This window comes from Pelophylax lessonae (assembly GCF_965119305.1).
Source record: "Pelophylax lessonae genome assembly, chromosome: 1".
Lineage (NCBI taxonomy): Eukaryota > Metazoa > Chordata > Amphibia > Anura > Ranidae > Pelophylax > Pelophylax lessonae.
The window spans coordinates 31,202,215-31,226,548 of record NC_138768.1 but is presented as its reverse complement, the minus strand read 5'-3'; the positions used below and the strand labels follow the sequence as shown (position 1 = coordinate 31,226,548).

The following is a 24,334-nucleotide window of genomic DNA, read 5'->3' as shown; positions in this document are numbered from 1 at the left end:
GCTGCGTTAACTGTGCTACACACAGTGACAACAGTTACTGGCCAATTTTTTGTATAACTGGTGTGATAGACCAGTGGCCTCCCAATACCACAGATTGAAGCGAGGTGTTATATACCTTCTTCCACATATACTGCGCTTCTGTAGAGGCTTTTGCCACAGGGTAATTAAAGAAATGACAGGCAGAGGAAGAGGCAGGCCCTTATGCAGAGGTGGTAGGGGTAGTGCAGGAGCAGTAGTGGAAAGTCTCGGAAGGTGCGTTAGATTACGTCAAAGGACGCATCAGACTTGGTTGAGTGACTCACTCAGCCTTCCTCTTCTGCACCCTCCTCATCCTCTCTATCTGCACCCTCTTCACTCTCCGCTGTGTGCACCCCCAAAGACACCACCACCAACACAACCACCATATACCCTCCGCTTGAGTAACTGGAATTATTTTCCAATCCATTACAAGACATTTGCGATGCCCAGCCATTCTTTGCATTGGATCAGGAAGAGGAGGCCGCCACTCAGCAGTCTGATGACAGTACCCAGATCAGCCCAAGGAGGTTGGTCCCCGCTGTTGCTGCCTACTCCGAGATCTTGAATGTTAGTGGTGGGGAAGGTGATGTTGATGATGACGTGTCTATGGACGTTACAAGGGTGCCCACAATAGAGGAAGAGGAGGGGAGTTAAGAGGGAGAGATGGACCAGCAGATAGGGAGGAGAAGCAGGCGGAACTTACATTGCACAGGAGGGACAAAGCAGACTGCTAATGTATCAGGAGCGAGCCATCAACCATGTACAGTCACATCTGGCGCTCCCAGGATGCTGGCACATGGCTCAGCAGTGTGGGCTTTTTTTAATGTGTCCGCTGCTGACAATAGTGTTGCCATATGCAGCCTTTGCAGTCAACGCATAAGTCGCGGTAAGCCCAACACTCAACTAGGGACGACCACCTTAAGAAGGCACCTGGACTCCCATCACCGAGCCCAGTGGAAGCAATGCCATCAGAACCCACAAAGCCACACTCCAGGATCTCACCGTACAGCCTCTTCTCCTTCTCCTTCTCCTTCTCCTTCTCCTCTCTCCTCACAATTTTCCTCCACTCCACCTTCCATCATGCCATCCTCAAATTTTTCTGGAAAAGGCAGGCTTCTCTGGCCCAAATGTTGGAGCATAAAAAAATGATGATGCCGGATAACCCTCTCGGTTGACTGCTGGCTTGTCGGAACTAATAGCCCACCAACTACTGCCATATCAACTGGTGGACTCGGAGGCCTTTTCGGAAATTTGTGGCCATTGGAACACCACAATGGAAGGTCCCAGGAAGGAAATATTTCTCGCAGAAGGGCATTCCAGAGCTGTATGGCCATGTTCAGCGGCAAGTGAATAAATCTCTGGCACACAGTGTCAGGGCCAAGATACATCTGACCACAGACACATGGTCTAGCAAACACGGACAGGGAAGGTATATATTTTTTACTGCCCACTGGGTGAACCTTCTGACGGCCGTCAAGCATGTAACCCGTGGCCCCCGTGTAGATTTGGTTTTACCGCCACAAATTGCTTGCAGGCCTGCCTCTTCTTCTTCTCCTCCTACTCCATCCTCCCTCTCCTCCTCAGCTGACTCCTCCATTTCCACTGCTACCGTCTCTTCCACTGCGCCGCCCAAGATCACCAGAACCTACACCACATGCCAGGTGAGACGTTGCCATGCTGTGCTGCATCTGTTGTGCCTGGAAGCCAAGAGCTACACTGGTCCCGCACTCCATTCAGCTTTGCATTCACAGGCAGAACAGTGGCTGACACCGCACAATTTGACAGTTGGTAAAGTGGTGTGTGACAACGGTGCCAATCTGCTGAGCGCGCTGAAACAGGGCAAAAATTACACACGAGCCATGCATGGCACACTTCCTAAACTTGGTCGTGCAGTGATTTGTTGCCAAATACCCTGGGGTCCAGGACATCTTGTGGCAGGCCAGGAAAATCTCAGGCCATTTCAGAAGATCTTACACAGCCATGGCTCGCCTTGCTGACATTCAGCAGCGACACAACCTGCCCATCAGGCGTCTTATTTGTGACTGCCCAATGCGATGGAACTCAACCTTGTATATGTTTGATAGGCTGCTCCTGCAGAAATGTGCAGTTAACGACTACCTGTACGAACTCTGTGGCAGGACAGGTTCTGGGGAGCTTGGTTTTTTCATCTCGCCAGTGGCTGCTCATGCGCGACGCAGGCAGACTTCTGCAGCCATTTGATGAGATGACGAAACTGGTGAGTCACGGCCAGGGCGCCATCAGTGACATTGTACCTTATGCCTTCTTTCTGGAGTGTGCATTGCATTGTGTCATTGATCAAGCTGTGGAGGAGCAAGAGCAGGAAGATGAGGAAGTCACAATGCTGGATGAATTCCCAGGGGGGGGGGGGGGCTACTCCATCTGAGACAAGTCAACAACAGGAGTCTGAAGAGGAGTCAGAGGAGGATGGTTCCCGGGGCGGATGAGGAGGAGCAAGAAGAGCATGCTTTAAACCTTTCTGGAATCCCTGTTGTTGTTCGTGGATGGGGGGAGGAGAACGAGGACGACATTATCCTGGATGATGAGCTGGAGCCAGGCCACTACACCGCTTCCAGTTTAGTGTGAATGGGGGCCTTCATGCTCCAGTGTTTTAAGAGGGACCCCTGTATAAAAAGCATAAAGGGCAAGGACCAGTACTGGGTGGCAATGTACTTAGACCCCCGGTACAAACAAAAAATGGCGGAAATGTTACCACCATCACAGAGGGTGGTCCGAATGCAGCACCTCCAGGCCTTGTTTCGAGAAATGCTGCATTCTGCTTTTGCGTGCACTGGCACAGAGAAACAGTTTCGGATAGCAATCCAACAGCGCCTGCAAGAACAGAGCGGTTTGAAGATGTGTTGCTCACTTCAGATATGAAATAATTTTTTCAGTCGACCCATCAACAGCTGTACTCCGGATCCAGCATCAGGGAATGCCTAGACCGACATGTGTCCGACTACATCGGGTTAACGGCCGATGTGGACGCTCTGAGGAGTGATGAACCCCTGGACTACTGGGTGGGCAGGCTTGATCTCTGGCCAGAGCTTGCACAATTTGCAATGGAACTGTTGGCTTGCCCCCCGTCCAGTGTCCTGTCCGAAAGGACGTTCAGCGCAGCAGGGGGGGGGGATCATGACCGATAAGCGCACTCGCCTAGCTCATGACAGTGTTGACTACCTCACATTTATAAAAATGAATGAGGCATGGATCTCAGAGGAATTCAACACATGTGACCAGTAGACCATGTTTGATTACAATGCCTCATAACAGGCCACAAATATCTGCCATCCACCCACAACAATTCATGGTCCTTGTCTTCGGTAAATATACAGCGGCATAACAGGCATTTCATGTCCATTGAATGCCTAATTTTTGGGGCCTTTCATGACCGACAATTATTTTTTCTGTCAATGCCTAATGTACCTCCAGCCAAAGAATGCAATGTTCTTAGCTGTCAGCTAAACGCATGTGGGCTAATTTTTGGGGCCTGTAATGGGCGACACTTACTTCTGTATCCTGTGAATGCCTAATGTACCTTCAGCTACAGAATACAATGTTCTTAGCTGTCAGGTAAACGCATGTGGGCTAATTTTTGGGGCCTGGAATGGGCAACACTTACTTCTGTATCCTGTGAATGCCTAATGTACCTTCAGCCACAGAATACAATGTTCTTAGCTGTCAGGTAAACGCATGTGGGCTAATTGTTGGGGCCTGTAATGGTCGACACTTACATCTGTATCCTGTGAATGCCTAATGTACCTTCAGCCACAGAATATAATGTTCTTAGCTGTCAGGTAAGCGCATTTGGGCTAATTGTTGGGGCCTGTAATGGCCGACAATTACTTCTGTATCCTGTGAATGCCTAATGTACATTCAGCCACAGAATACAACGTTCTTAGCTGTCAGGTAAACGCATGTGAGCGGATTTTTGGGGCCTGTAATGGCCGACACTTACTTCTGTATCCTGTGAATGCCTAATGTACCTTCAGCCACAGAATACAATGTTCTTAGCGTTGCGGATCGCAGAGGAGTAGGCCGGAGGCCTAGTAGTGGACACCGGAGCTGAGACGAGCGGTGTGTGTGGAAGAGGCTCGGTAGTGGGACTGAGTGGAAGGACGCCTGACAGGCCGAGGGAGAGTCGCTGAGCAGAGCGGGGCCTGGTTGCAGCATGGAGCGGAGCTCCCAGTATTGGGTGAGAGACATCCAGCATCTTAATCTGCATTTATTACATCTCTAGACTGAATCAGGGCAGAACTGTTGAACTATTTGAGTAGCAGGCAATATTGAGTTCTAAAATCTCCAGTGGACTCTGCAGTTACACATAGTGCGTGGTGAGCGAACAAGGCCTTAAGCCCTTTTACAGTACCAGGTTGTTTGTCTATTGGTAAAGCATCAAGATCTGTTTCTGTTTCTCTACCTTGGGGATTGGTAGAGGATATACCTGCATTAAGCCTACACCTGTTTTCCCTGCTGTTAATATTAATGTTCTATACTGCACTGCCCTATGCAATGGTATGCTGACCCCCATTGTTTAGCAAAGTAGAAACTGCATATCACCACTTGTCTGATCATTTGGCTGATACCATTACACAAGACTCGTAACCCTCTTGTATTGAATTGTATTGTAACTGTAGTGTTTCCCTTTATTTTGTAAAGCATGGTGCAAACAGTTGGCACTATATAAACCTTGTAGAATATGTATAATAAATCTTAGAATACTTGGTCAAAGTACTCCAAAAAAAAAAACATTCTTATGTTGATATTTAAAATATCCTCTAAAAATAATTGACAAACTTTTGCACTTTCATGTTTTACCTGCATAAATCTGTTAATATTAAAGTTATGATTAAACTTGTTGAAAAAATGTATAGCTTCAGCCATAGCTTCTACTGCAATATACACTCGTACAGATTCTCCCGAAAGCATACTTATGTCATTTTTTTGAAAAAAGGCTCTTAAAAAACCCCCACTAAAATTAGTAACATTTTGAAAATAAATATTTTTTCCATTTTGAGTTGATGTTATATTGTAAAATGTAATGATCAGATCATCCAGCACCAGCCCAGTTCGTGAATGTCTTGACAATAGATTGTCATTAAACAGACTTTCATCTATAAGAATTTGTGGATCGAATAACTCTAAAGACAAACTTGTTATAAAACCTAAGTAAGCAGTTATTAACTTGATTTCACCTGTAGCCCAGCCTGGGGAAAGGATAAGCATATTGTCTCTATCGATTTCAATGTAATTATAAAGATATTCTCTGGCATTGCTTGTGAAAGAACCACAAAGTATTAAAACGCTACAGTTTACTTTACTAGGTGTGTCTATCCACTGATCCGTAAAAGAATTTTCAATCATTTTTTTTTCAAAAGCCACACAAATCTCTTGGGAAGCCAAATGTCTCTTCAAAATGTGTGCCTCATTCTCTCCAGTATCATCGTCTGATAAAAGTATTCCAACCCAATTCCAGCCAAAATGTTTCACTAGTTTGGCAATTGCTAAATAATGGACATGATCATTCTGAATAGTCCTGAAAACATGCGGGTAAAGACGTCTGTCGCTTAATGAGTAATCGGTGGCTCCATAGCTGATCTGAAAAGAGGACAATTACCTATTAACTTTCAAAATAAATCAACTAAATACATTACATTCTAGGATCAATAAAACAAAGAAGTTCAAGGTCTTACTGTTTTTTTTTATATTGAATTCAGTCAGAGCCTGAGTAGAAAAGCTTGCCCTGCAAGAATACTGTAGAGAAAGATTCTTGCTTTCTTTGTTGAAACAGTGGTCTACCTGCAGAGGTACAATACACCCCCTGTTGTGCCAGATATATAGCTCTCCAATTAGCAAGGGTCAAAAGTATTATTCAATATAGCTTGGACTTATCAGTGGACATGTTGTATATACAGTACTGTTTTCATGCAGAGTACAGTTACCCTACTCTGTTGCAGGCTGGCAGAGGACAGGCTTTCCTATTCAGGTTAAATTATACATAGCCAGAAAAACTAAGCAAATTAGGAGACCTGACATCAACCTTACTTCACTTGTGATATGCTTGCTCTGGATCACTGATTCTGGCTAGCCAGAAAAAAATGTTTACCAGTATTTTCAGAAATAGGTCGGCAAAGGATATGTTTCTCTCAGTACATGTGCATAAAGATGTACTTTATATTTATGTAGCAATGTTTCCATGCCTTGGGCCTGAGCTGGGTCTGCCATCAGTACCGGTAACACCTCCAACACATTTAAGTTGTGAACCCAGGTGTGAGAACTGAGACAATGACCATTCCGGCATCTTTGGTTTGTTTTGTTTATTGTATATTGGGGATTGTTTTGTTTCTTGTATATTGGGGATGGGAGAAGGGAATGAGTGGAATACTCCTCTGGCTCTTCTAGGCTTTACTGGGACACTGTACAGAAAAATGCCCGTTGGCGCTGCCTTAACGCCAGCTGAATGCCGGCCAACGCTTCCTGGCGCTTAAGCGTACTGACTTGCTGAATAGTGCTAGAACTTCAACTTTTTTGTTAACACAGAAGATCCAGGACTGTAGAACATTTGACTCCTGACACTCGATTTAGCTCAAAAGTTACTGAACAGCTCCCTCCAGCCCTTCACTGACTGAGGTAGCTTCTTGTCACTGCTTGTGCTGCTGCAACTCTTAACTCTGTACATTGCCCACTGTACACTGCCTCTTCAGGGCCCAACCACTGGTGCCCCCTTTTACACTTCAGGGTCCTCTGACTAGGTAGCCCCTCTAACACTTCAGGGTCCTCTGACTAGGCACCCCCTTTACAGCTAGCTGACTCCTGGATCCCTGGAACCTTCTCTGGAGTGGTCCTCTCTACACTTGGCAGACCCCTAGGGGCAGTTCACAGTACTTATGACCTTGGCAGGCTTTCTTGGAACTGAACCCCTCTTCCTCCACTGGTCCTCAGCACACCGGATACCCTCTGCAGCTCAACTGCGCACTCTCTTGATTCCCAGGCAGCCACCCGAGACACCCGATCCTTCTGGCAGGAGGAGAGACAGCCGTACTATGCCTCCTGGGACTCTGCTTCCTGCCAAAGACACTGCGTCATGCGTTCCCTCAAAACTTATACCCACTCCCAGAATCCTCTTCGGCAGAATCTGCCTTCTGGGGTAGATACAGGCCTGAGTGTGTCTCTGATTGGGTTTCCTCCACTGCCCAATGCAAATCTTCTCATGGAGCCAGTGGGGAGACTCCCCTCTCAGCAGACACACCTGGGAGACATGACAGCCAGCTGAAATCATGGCCCTGCTGTTAGGCAGCCTAGGCCCACTATACTTTTACCTAGTATCTACCTGTAGGGTGCTACATCCACCCCACACCAAAATGAGTCAGGTCCCTCTGACTCGGAGGCAACAGCCTCCTATCAAAAACACTGCCAAAAACGCAGGAGCATCCCACAAACCTGGAAAGGAGGATAAGGGAAAAACAAATGTACAAATAAAGTACGGTGAAAAAATATAGCTTTACACTCTGCTGTACAAATTTACAAACATTTTAAGGTGCATGAAAACTGATGCACCCCCCCACCAAACAAACCTGTTTGGTGAGAACTATGAAGAAAAATACAATGTAAATCTTCTAACTAACTATCTCTAAGATGACCCCACCTGTAGAGAAAATGGAAGCAAAAGTTAGTCAACTGTATACACATAGTAAAATGCAAGCCTAACTGTCTTGACAGTTGAGTGGAAAGACCCTCCTTCTAACTCTAAGGGCAACCTTTCCACTCCCTTCCCTGACTACCTCTACTGCCCAGTGTCTAGACTTGCCGGGGTCCACTCCTTCCCGATGACTCTGTACCGTGTCACTGGCTAACTATTTAGAGTCCTTAAATAAAGTGAAATACAGCACCCTCTTGCTGTCTTTCGAAGTACTTCTTGAAGGAACAGGACAATAGTGATGGACGAACATCTGATGTGATGGTATGCGAATGCGATCGCTCAAACTTGCTCAAATGTTCGTTAACCACAGGTTCGTGGCGGGTCCCATTCATTTTGAAGGCAGGTGAACATGAAAAACCTCCAGGTCATATTTGCAGCCACAAAATACTTACTAGCTATGCACACATAGTCCCACAACATGGACACTGACATACCAGAAGTATTAAGCGAATCTGTGATCGACAAGCATTCTTTTTTTTTATCTGCGAAATGTCATCAATTTCGGAGCGCATGAAGGCCATGGAGGAGAAGCAACGCCAGGCTATGAAGGGGGTGCAGGAAATGATCCTGCTATTGGAAAAGTTGCCATCATTTTTTTTTTTATAAGTTTTATAAATCGTTTATACAGTTATAATGTGTATTTTGTTTTTTGTAATATTGCTCGGTTTTAGTGAAATAGCTCGGCCGAAATCAGCCAGATATGACAGCAGCCGGTAAATACATGTCAAATACATATAGGGTCCATTCACACATCTGTAAAATGGGTCTGCATTCGTTCCACAATTTAGTGGAACGTTTACAGACCCATTGATTTCCAATTCCAGTCTGAAAAATTACATTCACAGGATAAAGAAGTAAGTGTCGGCCAGTACAGGCCCCAAAAATTAGCCCACAGGCGTTCACCTGACAGCAAAGAACTTTCTATTCTGTGGCTGGTGGTACATTAGGCATTCACAGGATACAAAAGTAAGTGTCGGCCATTACAGGCCCCAAAAATTAGCCGACAGGCGTTCACCTGACAGCAAAGAACTTCGTATTCTGTGGCTGGAGGTACATTAGGCATTCACAGGATAAATAAGTGTCGACCAATATAGGCCCCAAAAATTAGGCATTCAACAGACATAAAAGGCCGTTTATGCCACTGTATTTATCTAAGACAGGGACCATGGATTGTTATGGGTGGTGGCGGATATTTGTGGCCTGTCATGAGGAATTTGAATCAAACATGGTCTACTGGTCACATGTGTTGAATTCCTCCAAGATCCATGCCTCATTCATTTTTAGAAATGTGAGGTAGTCAACACTGTCGTGAGCTAGGCGGTTGCGCTTATCGGTCACGATCCCCCCTGCTGCGCTGAACATCCTTTCGGACAGGACACTGTTGGTCCAGGCATTCCCTGATGCTGGATCCGGAGGACAGCTGTAGATGGGTTGGCTGAAAGAATGATCTCATATCAGAAGTGACCAACACATCTTCAAACCTCCCTCTTCTTGCAGGCGCTGTTGGATTGGTACCCACAACTGTTTCTCTGTGAATAGAAATTCCTCTGCCAGTGCACCCAAAAGCAGAATGCAGCATTTCTCGAAGCAAGGCCTGGAAGTGCTGCATTCTGACAGCCCTCTGTGATGGTGGTAACATTTCCGCCATTTTTTGTTTGTACGGGGGGTCTAAGTACGTTGCCACCCAGTACTGGTCCTTGCCCTTTATGCTTTTTATATGGGGGTCCCTCTTAAGACACTGGAGCATGAAGGCCCCCATTTGCACTAAACTGAAAGCGGTATAGTGGCCTGGCTCCAGCTCATCATCCAGGATAATGTCGTCCTCATTCTCCTCCCCCCACCAACGGACAACACCAGGGATCCCAGAAAGGTTTAAAGCATGCTCTTCTTGCTCCTCCTCATCCGCCCCGACACCATCCTCCTCTGACTCCTCTTCAGACTCCTGTTGTTGACTTGTCTCAGATGGAGTAGCCCCCCCTGGGAATTCATCTAACATTGCGACTTCCTCATCTTCTTGCTCTTCGATGGCTTGATCAATGACACGATGCAATGCACGCTCCAGAAAGAAGGCGTAAGGTACGATGTCACTGATGGCGCCCTGGCTGCGACTGACCAGTTTGGTGATCTTATCAAATGGCCGCAGAAGTCTGCATGCGTCACGCATGAGCAGCCACTGGCGCAGTGAAAAAAAACCAAGCTCCCCAGATCCTGTCCTGCCGCAGAGTTTGTACAGGTAGTCGTTAACTGCACCTTTCTGCTGGAGCAGATTATCAAGCATATACAAGGTTGAGTTCCATCATGTCGGGCAGTCACAAATAAGACGTCTGATGGGCAGGTTGTGTCGCTGCTGAATGTCAGCAAGGGGAGCCATGGCTGTGTAAGATCTCCTGAAATGGCCTGAGATTTTCCTGGCCTGCGGCAAGACGTCCTGGACCCCAGGGTATTTGACAACGAATCTCTGCATGACCAAGTTCAGGACGTGTGCCATGCATGGCGCGTGTAATTTTTGCCCTGTTTCAGCGCGCTCAGCAGATTGGCACCGTTATCGCACACCACTTTACCAACTGTCAAATTGAGCGGTGTTAGCCACTGATCTGCCTGTGAATGCAAAGCTGAAAGGAGTGCAGTACCAGTGTGGCTCTTGGCTTCCAGGCACAACAGACGCAGCACAGCATGGCAACGTCTCACCTGGCATGTCGAATAGGTTCTGGGGATCTTGGGCGGCGCAGCAGAAGAGACGGTAGCAGCGGAAAAGAGTCAGCTGAGGAGGAGAGGGAGAATGGAGGAGGAGAAGAAGAGGCAGGCCTGCATGCAATCCGTGGCAGTACAACCAAATCTACACGGGTGCCACGGGTTACATGCTTGACGGCCATCAGAAGGTTCACCCAGTGGGCAGTAAAAGTTATATACCTTCCCTGCTGTGTTTGCTAGAACACGTGTCTGTGGTCAGATGTATCTTGGCACCGACACTGTGTGCCAGAGATACATTTACTTGCCGCTGAACATGGCCATATAGCTCTAGGATGCCCTTCTGTGAGAAATATTTCCTTCCTGGGACCTTCCATTATGGTGTTCCAATGACCACAAACTTTCGAAATGCCTCCAAGTCCACCAGTTTATATGGCAGTAGTTGGCGGGCTATCAGTTCCGACAAGCCAGCGGTCAACCGTTGGGCAAGAGGGTTATCCAGCATCATCATTTTTTTTTACGCTCAAACATTTGGGCCACGGAAGCCTGTTTTTTTCCAGAAAAACGTGAGGACGGCATGATGGAAGGTGGAGTGGAGGACAATTACGAGGAGAGAGGAGAAGGAGAAGAGGCTGGACGGTGAGAGCCTGGAGTGTGGCTTTGTGGGTTCTGACAGCGTTGCTCCCACTGGGGAGCCTAGGTGCCTTCTTAAGGCGGTCGTCCCTAGGTGAGTTTTGGGCTTACCGCGACTTATGCAATGACTGCAAAGGCTGCAGATGGCAATGCTTTAAAAAAAGCCCACACTGCGGAGCCATGTGCCTGTGTCCTGGGAGTGCCAGATGTGACCATACATGGTTGATGGTTCGCTTCTGATACATAAGCAGTCTGGTTTGTCCCTCCTGTACAATGTAGGTTCGGCCTGCTTCTCCTCCCTATCTGCTGGTCCATCTCTCCCTCTGAGCTCCCTTCCTCTTCCTCTCTTGTGGGCACCCACGTGATGTCCATAGACATGTCATCATCGACATCACCTTCCCTACCACTAACATTAGAGATCTCGGAGTAGCCAGCAACAGCAGGGACCAACCTCCTTGGGCTGATCTGGGTACTGTCGTCAGACTGCTGTGTGGCGGCTGTTGCTACCTCCTCTTCCTGATCCAATGCCAAGAATGGCTGCGCATCGGAAATGTGTTGTGATGGATCGGAAAATAATTCCTGTGACTCAAGCAGAGGGTATATGGTGGCGGAGGTGTTGGTGGTGGTGTCTTTGAGGGTGCACACAGCAGAGACTTGAGGGTCCAGATAGAGAGGATGAGGAGGGTGCAGAAGAGGAAAGCTGAGTGAGCCACTCAACCAAGTCTGGTGTGTCCTTTGACGTAATCGAATGCACCTTTTGCAACTTCCAACTTTGGCTTCTGCCTGGTGCTCCTGCCCTACCACCCCTGTAAAAGGGCCTGCCTCCTCCTCTGCCTGTCATTTTTGAAATGACCCTGTGACAAAAGTCTCTAGAGAAGCGCAGTATATGTGGAAGAAAGTATATAACACCCCTCTTCAATCTGTCGTTTTGGGGGGCCACTGGTCTATCACACCAGTTTTTAAAAAAAATTTCCAGTAACTTTTGTCACTGTGTGTAGCAGAGGTAACGCAGCGAAAGAGGCAACATTTCTGCAGTACCCAAATACACTATTATGAAAGTATATTGTTATATAACACCCCACTTCAATCTGTCGTTTTGGTGGGCCACTTGTATATCACACCAGTTACAATACTTTTTTTCCAGTAACGTGTGTAACTGTGTATAGCAGAGGGAACGCAGCAAAAATGAAAAAAAAATTCTGCAGTACCCAAATACACTATTATGAAAGTATATATAACACCCCGCTTCAATCTGTCGTTTTTGGGGGGCAACTGGTATATCACACAGTTATAATGCTTTTTTCTAATTGCGTTTGTCACTCTTTGTAGTTGTAGCATCGCTGCAGAACCGCTCACCAGTCACAATGCTGCACAATACAAATCCACTATAATATGCTTTCTATATTAGAAAGTATATTATAAGTTGTAAGCTGGGGAACAGGTAGCAGGTGCAAAGCTCCCTAGGATGAGCCGTCTTTCAGGCACAGATACCAAATCCAGTGGTAGTGACAAACAGTGCAGTGTTTATTGGTGCTATATACAAGTTTATAAACAGGTGCTGTACAGTGCTTTCAGGAAAACAAGCATGAATAATAATAATAAACAAAAGCCTAGCCGTGTCCCGGCGCTTACTACACACAGTGCAGTCCCTAACTAACACAGACTGAGCAAGCCTACAGCTTGCCAGCTTCCAAAGACACACACTGACAGTGTTACCAACCTTCCGCTCTCCTAGACAAACATTGTCTAATTTCCCAGGCTGAGAGAGAGCACTGCTGTCTGTCTCAGGTGTTAAATTGGCCTGGTGAAGAGGACCAAGATCCGAACTGGATCATGGCTCAGAGATCCCTAAAGGTATAGGAGATATGCCTGGGTGATGTATAAACCCCGAACAGGACTTTTCCTGGCTCTCTCTGGGACACTCTGCTACATATCCCCTCCCCTTGTTTCAACCCCAGGGTTGGAACACCTGTGGCCAAACAGGAGTGAACACGGGACAGGGCATCTACATTCCCCATCTCAACACCTGGCCTGTGTTTTACAGTGAAGGAGTAATCTTGTAGAGCCAAAAACCACCGGTTCACCCGTCTATTAGTCTCCTTCTTTTGGGCCATCCATTTCAGAGGAGCATGGTCAGTTATTAAATCAAACTGGCGCCCTAACAGATAGTACCGTAGCGCGTCCAAGGCCCACTTTATGGCTAAACATTCCTTTTTAATGACTGCATACTTTCTCTCATGTTCATTAAGCTTTCTGCTCAGGTACACCACAGGGTGTTCTTCTACATTGTGTACCTGTGACAATACGGCCCCAATACCTACATCAGAGGCATCCGTCTGAACCGAGAAATCCTTGGAGAAATCAGGGGAGTACAACACTGGCTGTGCACAAAGAGCCTCCTTTAAGACTTGGAAAGACTCCTCTGCTATTGGGGACCATTTCACCATTACTGATTCTTTCCCTTTCGTAAGGTCGGTCAGTGGGGCAGCTAGAGTTGCAAAATTCTGGATAAACCTCCTATAGTACCCTGCAATTCCAAGAAAGGCTCTGACCTTCTTCTTGTTTGTAGGACGTGGCCATTCTTGGATGGCTTCTACTTTGTTTAACTGAGGTTTAATGACTCCACGACCAATAATGTAGCCCAAATACCTGGCTTCCTCTAAACCAATGGCACATTTTTTTGGGTTTGCTGTAAAACCTTCCTTGAAGAGGGAATCCAGAACAGCCTGTACACGGGGCAAGTGAGACTCCCAGTCAGTGCTATGTACCACTATATCATCCAGATAGGCAGCAGCATACTATCGGTGAGGTCTTAGGGTCCTGTCCATGGCCCTCTGAAATGTCGCAGGGGCATTTTGCAACCCAAAAGGCATTTTTTTATACTGAAATGAACCCTCTGGGGTAACAAACGCAGTCTTTTCTTTGGCGCTACAAGTCAAGGGTATTTGCCAATATCCTTTGGTCAAGTCTAAAGTAGTTAGGTAGCGGGCTTTGCCAAGTCTGTCTATAAGTTCGTCCACTCTGGGCATTGGGTACGTGTCAAACTTTGTCACTGCATTGAGTTTTCTGAAGTCGTTACAGAATCTCCAAGTACCATCAGGTTTTGGGACTAAAACGATGGGGCTAGACCAGTCACTATTGGATTCCTCAATGACATCTAGCTCCAGCATCCTTTTTACTTCATCACTAATGTCCCTTCTCCTCGCTTCGGGAATTCGGTATGGTTTTAGCTTGACATGGACCCCAGGTTCAGTAACAATATCATGCTGAACTGCTGAAGTCGTACCAGGAAACTCCGAAAATTTCTCTCTATTCCTTATCAGGAACTCTCTAGCTTCTTGTTTTTGGGAATAAGACAGGGTGTCTGGAACCGTGACCTCAGGGACCAGAGGGGACTCAGTACCCCTAGATGTCACAGGGACGGATCTCGCAGTTAAGGCCAGCCTATCCTTCCAGGGCTTTAACAGATTAATATGGTAAATCTGGCTTCCTTTTTCCTGGTTGATGCACTTTATAATTGACCTCCCCAACTCTTTCCAATACTTCGAAGGGACCCTGCCACTTAGCTAGGAACTTGCTCTTGACAGTGGGAACTAACACCAGGACCCTGTCACCAGGTGAGAAGACACGGAGTCGGGCTCCCCTGTTGTATATTCTCTGTTGCGCTGCCTGGGCCTGCAGTAAGTGTTCCTTTACCATAGGCATGATCGCTGCAATCCTGTCCTGCATTTGAGCGATATGCTCAATGACACTTTTGTGGGGGGTCTGCTCCCCCTCCCAGGTTTCCTTGGCTATGTCTAAGAGTCCCCGAGGGTGTCTCCCATAAAGTAATTTGAACGGAGAGTATCCTGTAGATGACTGGGGTACTTCTCTGATGGCGAACATCAAGTACGGAATCAAGAAGTCCCAGTTTTTTCCATCCTTGTCCACAACCTTTTTTAACATACTCTTTAATGTTTTATTGAAGCGTTCTACAAGGCCATCAGTTTGAGGTTGGTATACGGAGGTTCGCAACTGGGTCGCCTTAAATAACTTGCACAACTCTTTAGTTATTCGTGACATAAAATCGTGCCCTGGTCCGTAAGGATCTCCTTAGGGACCCCAAAGCGACTGAACACCATGAGCAACTCTTTAGCAATGTTCTTAGCGGATGCAGTGCGTAAGGGAACTGCCTCGGGGTAACGGGTAGCATAATCCATGATTACAAGAATGTGTTGATGACCCCGGGCAGACTTGGGGAGTGGACCCACGAGGTCCATAGCGATCCTCTCAAAGGGCACTTCAATAATGGGTAAGGGCACTAAAGGACTACGGAAGTGGGGTAGTGGGGCTGACATCTGACATACAGGACAAGATTGACAATAATTGTCAATATCTTTCTGTATCCCAGGCCAGTAAAACCTGCGTAACACCCTTTCAGTGTTTTTTTCAACCCCTAAATGACCTCCTAGTAAGTGTCCATGAGCCAATTCCAGCACCACTCGTCTGTAAGGCTTAGGGACCACCAACTGTTCAACAATTTCATCGTTCTTTTTATATACACGATACAATAAATCCTCATTGCTGCTGAAAAAAGGAAAACAGGGCCTGTCCCCTGGTTCGCCAGGTACATCATTAACCATTACTACATTCTCCCAGGCCCTGGCAAGGGTAGGGTCTTTTCTCTGCTCAGTACCAAAGTTTTCCTTGTGTATATTAAGATCAGCAAACTCCAATGTACCCTCAGGGTCAGCAGAAGATTGTCCCCCTTGACTGACTGTGGGGACTTCCTCAGGCTTCTCCAGTTCTCCTGCCATAACAGAGAGAGGAAAATCCGGGGAACCTTGAGAGGGATCCCTTAAACCCACATTGTCGGTGAAGGGGGTTCTGGCTCCACCACTTAGTCAGTTACTGTGACCAAGTCGGGACGATCCCAGAGTTCCCAAAACTTAGGGAAGTCTCTACCAATGATGGCCTCATGCACTAAGTGGGGTACAAGTCCAACCGGATGGGTCACCATACCTAAATCAGTGTCAAAGCGAACAGTAGCTATAGGATACTCCCAAGTATCACCATGTACACAGATCACAGCAACTTTTTTTCATTTAAATTCACATTTTCAACCATTTCTGCTTTAACCAAAGTCACCAGACTTCCCGAGTCCAGCAAGGCTGCAATAGGCTTATCATTAACAGTCATTTGGCATATGTGTTTTCCTACACCTGGCGCAGCAGCGCATGAAACAGCAGCAAACATAGACTGCCTTCTAAGACACATGTCACACTGCATGGGTTCATCTGTCAACGGACAGTTTGCTGCAACATGCCCCAGTTCCTGGCAACGGAAACACCTGATGTTACCCCAGTTAAGTTTGCTGACAGGCAGTGGCTTCCCTTGTTTGGGACGCCAAACTTCAGCTCTGGCACCAAAAGTCTTCCCCCCTGTCTCCTTGCCATTATGACCACCCACTTCCCCTGGAACAGTCTTACCGGTTGCCTGGGGAGACCGTGACTTTGGGTGGAAAGTCCGTGCGGCTGTAGGGGTGGTGACCAGGTTCTCTGCAGCATAGTACCTCTCAACAAGCTCCACCAGGTTGTCCACCGACTTGGGGTCTCCTTGACTCACCCACTTCTGCAAAGGAGTTGGTAATGACCTCAGGAACCGATCCATGACTACACGCTCCACTATTTGTGGCCCAGACAAGGACTCCGGCTGTAGCCATTTTTGCGCCAGGTGGATTAGGTCAAACATCTGTGATCTTGGGGGCCTCTCATCTCGGAAGGACCAGCTGTTGACCCGCTGGGCTCGAACGGCCAAGTTGACACCGAGACACGCCAGGATTTCCTGCTTGACCTTTTCATACTCTCCTGCATCCACGGACTCCAAATCATAATAGGCCTTCTGCTATTCCCCAGTAAGTAAGGGAGCGATCAATCCTGCTCACTGGGTTTTGGGCCAGCCTTCCCTCTCAGCGGTTCTCTCAAACGTAACCAGAAAGGCCCCTGGGTCATCATCAGCAGTCATTTTGGACAGGAAGCGACAAAGATGGATGGCTGAGGAGCGGTCTCTAACTGTTTCTGTTTTCACAGCAGACTCCTGTGCAAGTGTCTGCATCACCTCAACCAGCACCTTTCTGTCTGCTTCTGCAGCACTTGCCAGTTTTTCAAACATCAAATGGGTTTGATTTTGTACAGCACCAATCTGTTGTTGAATCAAAGAGTTTGCTTGCTGCGTTTGTTCCTGTACAACACCAATCTGTTGTTGAATCAAAGAGTTTGCTTGCTTCGTTTGTTCTTGTGCAACACTAATTTGTTGTTTAAACAAAGAGTTCGCTTGCTGTTGTGCAGCGTTTGCTTGCTTCGTTTGTTCTTGTACAACACCAATTTGTTGTTTAAACAAAGAGTTTGCTTGCTGTTGTGCAGCGTTCGATAACACCAACTGTTTGAGGATTTCCTCCATGTTTAGTCACTCCAGGTACTGGCCTCTAAGTAGTAACTTACTACCAGTGCCCGCATCCTCCACCATATGTAAGCTGGGGAACAGGTAGCAGGTGCAAAGCTCCCTAGGATGAGCCGTCTTTCAGGCACAGATACCAAATCCAGTGGTAGTGACAAACAGTGCGGTGTTTATTGGTGCTATATACAAGTTTATAAACAGGTGCTGTACAGTGCTTTCAGGAAAACAAGCAGGAATAATAATAATAAACAAAAACCTAGCCATTTCCCGGCGCTTACTACACACAGACTGAGCAAGCCTACAGCTTGCCAGCTTCCAAAGACACACACTGACAGTGTTACCAACCTTCCGCTCTCCTAGACAAACATTGTCTAATTTCCCAGGCTGAGAGAGAGCACTGCTGTCTGTCTCAGGTGTTAAATTGGCCTGGTGAAGAGGACCAAGATCCGAACTGGATCATGGCTCAGAGATCCCTAAAGGTATAGGAGAGATGCCTGGGTGATGTATAAACCCCGAACAGGACTTTTCCTGGCTCTCTCTGGGACACTCTGCTACAAAGTGTATTACACCCCTATATACTGCACACCAAACAATAGTACACCTATACCAGTCCTTAAAAGGACTTTTGTGGACCTATTAGCTAGCGATTTGTGTCACTAACAGTCTGTCCCTGCTCCACACAGCAACCTCTCCCTACACTGACAAAAGACAGAATGTAAAATGGCAGCCAGATCAGGTCTATTTATAAGGTAGGGGGTATGTCCATGTGCTGAAATGTCTAAATTGGCTGTCCTAAACCACCTGATGGATGTGTCATGGGTCAAAGTTCTTCACAATGTAAAAGAATATGGCGGGCGCAAATATCGCCATATGTTCGCATGTTCGACAAACAGCGAACGAGTAAAGTTCGCCGCGAACCGACCGCTGGGCGAACCACAAGGCCATCTTTATAGGACAAGTCACAGTTCTGTATGACCTGCAGTCCAGCTGAGTCAGGGAAGTAGCACAGGAGTTTTGCAGGACACCCTCCACCAAAGTTCCTGGATACTTGAACTTTGCAACAACTTTGTTAGAACTGTGGACGACGTCCCACACAGTTATTTGTAATCCACAGAGACCCTGGACCATTGGCCCAAGGGGTCTAGTATTGAACTAAAAAACTTTCAAACTTGTGAATTCAGCATTATATCTTTAAAGTTCCTTGGTCAGTTGTGATAGCCAGCCAGGAGGCCAACACAGGTTTTCTTGCTATTGAAATCTCCTTTTTTCTCTTTCGAACAAACACTTGCTGCCCTCAAATATAATAGTCAGGGTGAGGGACTTGAACATAGACTCCTTGTTCATCTTCGACTCTGATAGACCAGGCGTGTCCTGATCCATCCGGGCGAAGAACCTCCACCCGGTCTTTGTAAATGGAGTTCCATTGAGCCTTTACACTTTTGAACTTTTACTTTAATTTCTCCTCCGGTGAGTCTCTGTGTGGCTTGGGCACAAACAAGAAATCCCAGATCATTTCGTCACACCGAAAGTCTCTGAACTTCCAACAGCATCACCTCCCTGGGTGCATATGGATAATCGTATCCATATTCGAGTGCCACTTTTCTCTGCAGCCATCTTTGCATTCTGGACAGTCGGGGGAGAGTATTGGAATCTGAAAGTCCCCTTTAACAAGGGGTACCCAGATCCTGCCCCCCCCCATGTGAATGAGTATGGAGTACTATGTAGCCCTACCCATTGAGCAAAAAAGTGTCAAAAAGTAATAAAAAAAACAGAGATAGTTTTTACAATCCTTTTATTGAAAAATAAAAAAAAACAAACAATGTCCTCCGATGTAGATCCATCATTCATCACAATGCCACCACCATCACCGCCGACCTGAAAAAAAAAAAAAAAAAAACGCTCTACCGTCAAAGAAGGCTAACCGCCTACTGTCTGGTCTGCCGCTTGACAGTTCTTATATAGGAAAAGGGATGGAGTCACCTGGCGACATCATCTGTTGACATCGCCCCCTTTGTGACATCACCAAGTAATTGTCAAATGGCAAGCCATGCATTTAGCGGTTTCCCTTAGTTGACGGTGGGGTATTTTTTTTCTTTTTCATCTCCAGCCGTGCCCGCGACATTGTATATGATGATGGATCTACATCAGGGGACACTGTTTTAGTATTTTTAAAAAAGGCATTGTCAAAAACTGCCCCCTGTATTGGGCAATGAGTTGGCTGTTCACCCGTTTGACAGACACTTGAATTATCGGGACGTTCGACTGTTTGTTCAGCCCGCCAAATGACTACAATGCACTGTGCTACCGCACAGTGCATTGGAAGCCCTTATTGACTGAAGCAATAAAAGCTTTGCCCAATCAGGGCACAGAACACTGTCAAAGCCAATATTAGAGGAAGTAAAGATGACTCTATCCAATCATGGCTCATTGCTCTTAGTCCTGCCCCACACTATAAAGGTGTTCTTTCAATAGCGGCCATTTGTAGTGTGATATCGGCATGGAGAGAGATAGAACAGGGCTCTGTTCAGTACTACTAGAGAGTTAGTGTGCTATAGTGTGCTATTCTGATTCTATTGTCAGTGTAGAATATCAGTTTAGTGTGAATCTAGTGATAGTTCCATCAGTGTGAGTGTAGTGACCATTCATTTTTGCCAGTCACTTCTTCATGCTTGTTGGCCATGGCAAAGATCTGCAGGCTTTTCTATGTTCTGCAGTGTTGCCATTACTTATAAGCATGCTCCAAGTATCTACTGCTTACCCTGTACTCAAAACAATCTGGGTAATGGGTGGGACCTCTGCCCTGCATTGCCACTGCTTGTGCACATGCTTTACTTATCTCTTTGAATGGCCCTGGCAATGGGCAGGACCTCTGCCCTACTATTAGTAATAATAAGAGGAGGAACCACTGTCCATCAAATACCCCTGCCCACCCCATCAAACAGCGCTGCTGCTTAAATAGGCAAAATGGGAGCCTAACAGGGGAAAGTAAAGTTCTAAGATTAACAGAGGCTCCTCCTATCCCATAGCCCAGCCCTCAAAACAGTAATTGGCAGCCGATCCAAAGGTCTTCTGCAGTTTCTGCCCCAGCCCCCCCCCCCCAAGCAACAGGAGAAAAGGGGACCAAGCAGTCACATGACCATAGATGAAAGCCCTAAAAAAAGTTAATTGCATTCAATATTATTCATGGAAAATGGGACAAAATTCTTAAAGTAATTGTAAAGCCTCTCTTTAAAAAAAAAAAAAAAATAACAAACATGTTATACTTACCTGGATGCTCCTCTTCTCTGGGCCCTCTTTTGCTCTCCTGGCCCATCCCTTCCTTCCTTTGAGTGCCCCCACAGCAAGAAATTTGCTGTGGGGCACCCAAGCCGAGGCACAGCTCTGTGAATCCATTCAGATATGCCCCCTCTCACACCTCATTGGCTAACTGACTTTTATTGACAGCAGGGGGAGCTAATGGCTCCAATGAGGAGGGGAGTCCCGGATGGCTGAGACAGTCGTGGACATCGCTAGATAGAGAGGGGCTTCGGGTAAGCATTAGGGGGGCTAAGGGGGACTGCTGCACACAGAAGGCTTTTTATCTTAATGCATAGAAAACAACAACTTTAATGATGGTGCCAGGTGTGTTTTCAATTGTTTGACTGACTTTGCATTTGCAAACACTTTTTTTTTTTTCCATAAACAAATTTTTATTTTGATAAAAGCAAAAAGTAACAAGAAATGTATACAGTACAATAGAATGAGGGACAATGAGCCCACGTAATAACAAGAAACATAATGGCATAAAAACATATGAGATTGCGTGGTTACAGACACAAGAAGACATAATCAAAAACGTATAAAGTGGAAGCACTCTATTAAGATAGGAGTGGGGCTTTAAGTAGTACTCTGGCAAAAAGATGTGTTGAGAAATAAAAGGAGAAAAAAGAAAAAATTGGATTAGTGTCCAACTGGTGGGGTAGGAGTTCTTGTTTGTTATTATATTCATGAATCTGCTTCCTTCATGTGTCTGAAACAAGGGAGCTGGCTTCTTGGTAACCATCTGTGGGAGTGCCGAAATATAGCTTGTCAAAGAGATAGAAAAGGATAGATAGAGAGGCGTGATAGAAAGAAAGAATAGATAAGAAGATTAAGAGGAGAGGTGAGAGAGAAAGAAAGAGAGAAAAAAAAAAAATAAGGGAAAGTAAAAGGGGTTGGGGGGGGGGGTGTGTACATGAGGGTCGAGGGGGGATATCCGGAAGTAATGGACCTCATGGTGACAATGTGCTCAGCTTCCCAGCTCCTGCTACTTCAGGGAAGCCGGCTCCAAAAAAAATAATAAATCTATGAATTCAGATTATGAAGAGCTGGCAATGGATTTGTATTCGTTCGTCTCTTTGTATCGGATCCAATCCAGCCACTCTGTAGAGAACTTGGATATGTCTTCTCTTGAAATAGCTATCAGTTCTTCTATTTCTTCAGTTCTATTTAGTCTGCGAAACCATTCTTTAAGTGAGGGTATGTCAGATGTGCGCCAGTGGCACGGCACACAAAGTTTGGCAGCGTTCATCATGTGTCGTGCTAGTGTAGTTTGAGAGAAATTGGAGGTTCTAGGGGAATAGTTAAGAAGGAATTTTTCCGGGGTGAGAGGAATTTCACTGGATGTGACTTTTTTTATGGTTTTTTGTACCTTTTCCCAGAAAGTTTGCAACACTGGGCATGTCCACCATATGTGAAGCATGGTGCCCGGAGATTCATTGCATCTCCAGCAGGTGTTGTCAACTGTTGGGGCGAATCTATGAATTTTGTCTGGCGTCCTGTACCAGCGGGTAAGGATTTTGTATCCATTTTCTTGTGCAGTGACATTAATCGAGGTGCGGTGGGGTGAGCGGCAGATTGCTTCCCAGTCTTTTTCAGAAAGGGACAGTTGTAAGTCTTTCGACCAGGCAAGGGAAAAAGTAGCAGAGGATGCAGATGGGGCATCAAGTATGTGACCATATAGTTCTGAGATTGTGTGTCTTTGAGGATGGGAACGTTCACATATGTTTTCCAATGGTGTCCTGGGTCTTGACCATAAAGCCGGGGTGCCTTTGGAAGAGAGGAAGTGGCGTATTTGAAAAAAAGTCCACAATGGTATGCTTGAGGGGTGTAGTGAGGAGTTAAGACTTTCCCATGAGATGAATGCTCCATCTTTGTAAAAGTGTTTGGCTAAGATTTCTTTGTGGGGCCAAAGGGAACGCAGAAAGCCGGTAGACATGCCTGGTGGAAAGGCTGGATTTAGCCTAAGGGAGGTCAGTGGGCCACAGCGGGGATCAATTTTCAACTTCTTACGCCATGAATCATGGATGAGTAGCGGAGGCCCAATGAAGGGGTGTAGTTTAATAGATTGAGTTATGTCTGATAACGGAAGCCACGGTAGAAGGTGCAGCGGAGTGGATGTCCAGACATTCTCCATCCTAACCACCTCTTTATGTTCAGCATGAAGGGTCCAATCAACTATTCTGCCGAGAAGGCATGCTTTGTAATAACTGGTCACATCTGGCAAGTTGAGACCTCCTCTGTGTTTGGGGGCTGTAAGACGAGAAAACTTAATCCTAGGTGGTTTATCTTGCCAAATAAAGTTCCGCCATGAAATGCGTAGGGTAGAAAAAAAGGCTGGGGGAATATGTATGGGGATTGTTTGGAAAAGGTACAACAATTTGGGGAGAATAGACATTTTAAGAATGGCAGCCCTTCCAAACCATGAAACCTGAATATTCCTCCAAGATTTTAAATCTGTATTGATTGCTGACAGGAGGGGTTGATAGTTGGAAGCATAAAGATGTGACAGGTCACGGGGAATATGTATGCCTAAGTATGGGAGTGTTGTGTTTGCCCAAAGAAAGGGGAAATTAGATTGACAACGATTCACCTCGGTAATAGGTAAGGAGACGTTGAGAGCCATTGATTTTGAATGGTTAACTTTGAGGTTGGATATAGAACCATATTATTCCAGGTCTTTCAATAAGTTCGGAATGGAAATGTGCGGTTGCGACAGAAAAAGAAGCATGTCGTCCGCGAACGCAGCTACTTTATGGGTGGTATTACTAATCTGTACCCCGTGGATGTTGGGGTTTTGGCGAAGCATGTTCAGAAAGGGTTCGAGGGATAGAACGAAAAGGATAGGAGAGAGTGGGCATCCCTGTCTTGTGCCGTTGGATAGTTGGAAGGCGTCCGACAGGTGACCATTGACCTTGACTCTAGCAGTTTGATCTGTGTAAAGTGCCTGGATGTTCGAGAGCATCCTGGTACGGAGTCCAATGGACTCCAGGGTCTTAATTAGGTAGTCCCAGGCCACCCTGTCGAACGCCTTCTCTGCATCCAAAGAGAGAAAGAACCCAGGGGTTTTCTTTGTTGTCAACCAGTGGTGGATATTTAGGGCCTTTGTGGTATTATCTCTCGCCTCCCTGCCGGGAACAAAGCCTACTTGGTCAAGGGAAACGAGAGATGGCAGAAAGGGGAGTATTCTATTGGCCAAAATTTTTGCATATAGCTTGGCATCTACATTTAGGAGGGAGATCGGTCTATAACTAGTGACTAGGGAGGGGTCTTTTCCTGATTTCGGGATAACAGAGATATGTGCCTCCAAAAGAGAAGGTGAGTGGTTAGGGGATGTAGCTAAGCTCCCAAATGCACGGAGAAAATGTGGCGTGAGGGTAACAGCAAAAGAACGATAGTACTGAAGCGAGAGCCCATCGGGGCCTGGGCATTTCCCCGGCTTCATTTCTTTGAGGGCGCGGTGTAGTTCTTCACCAGTTATGGGAGCTTCCATGGAGATCGCATCGGACTCGGAAATGGGGCTCATGCCGTGATCATGGAAGAACT

At 46.4% G+C, this 24,334-nt stretch overlaps 1 protein-coding gene across 1 annotated transcript in view; it reads right to left on the bottom strand.

The window, feature by feature from the left end:
• Positions 1–24,334, bottom strand: part of LOC309567629 (vomeronasal type-2 receptor 26-like) — a gene marked incomplete at both ends in the record, with an annotated part of 68,104 nt that overhangs the window by 26,762 nt on the left and 17,008 nt on the right. Inside the window, one exon of the mRNA XM_082273044.1 lies at positions 4,855–5,634. Coding sequence (XP_082129170.1) covers positions 4,855–5,634 — 780 coding nt within the window. The remainder of the gene's footprint in view (positions 1–4,854; positions 5,635–24,334) is intronic.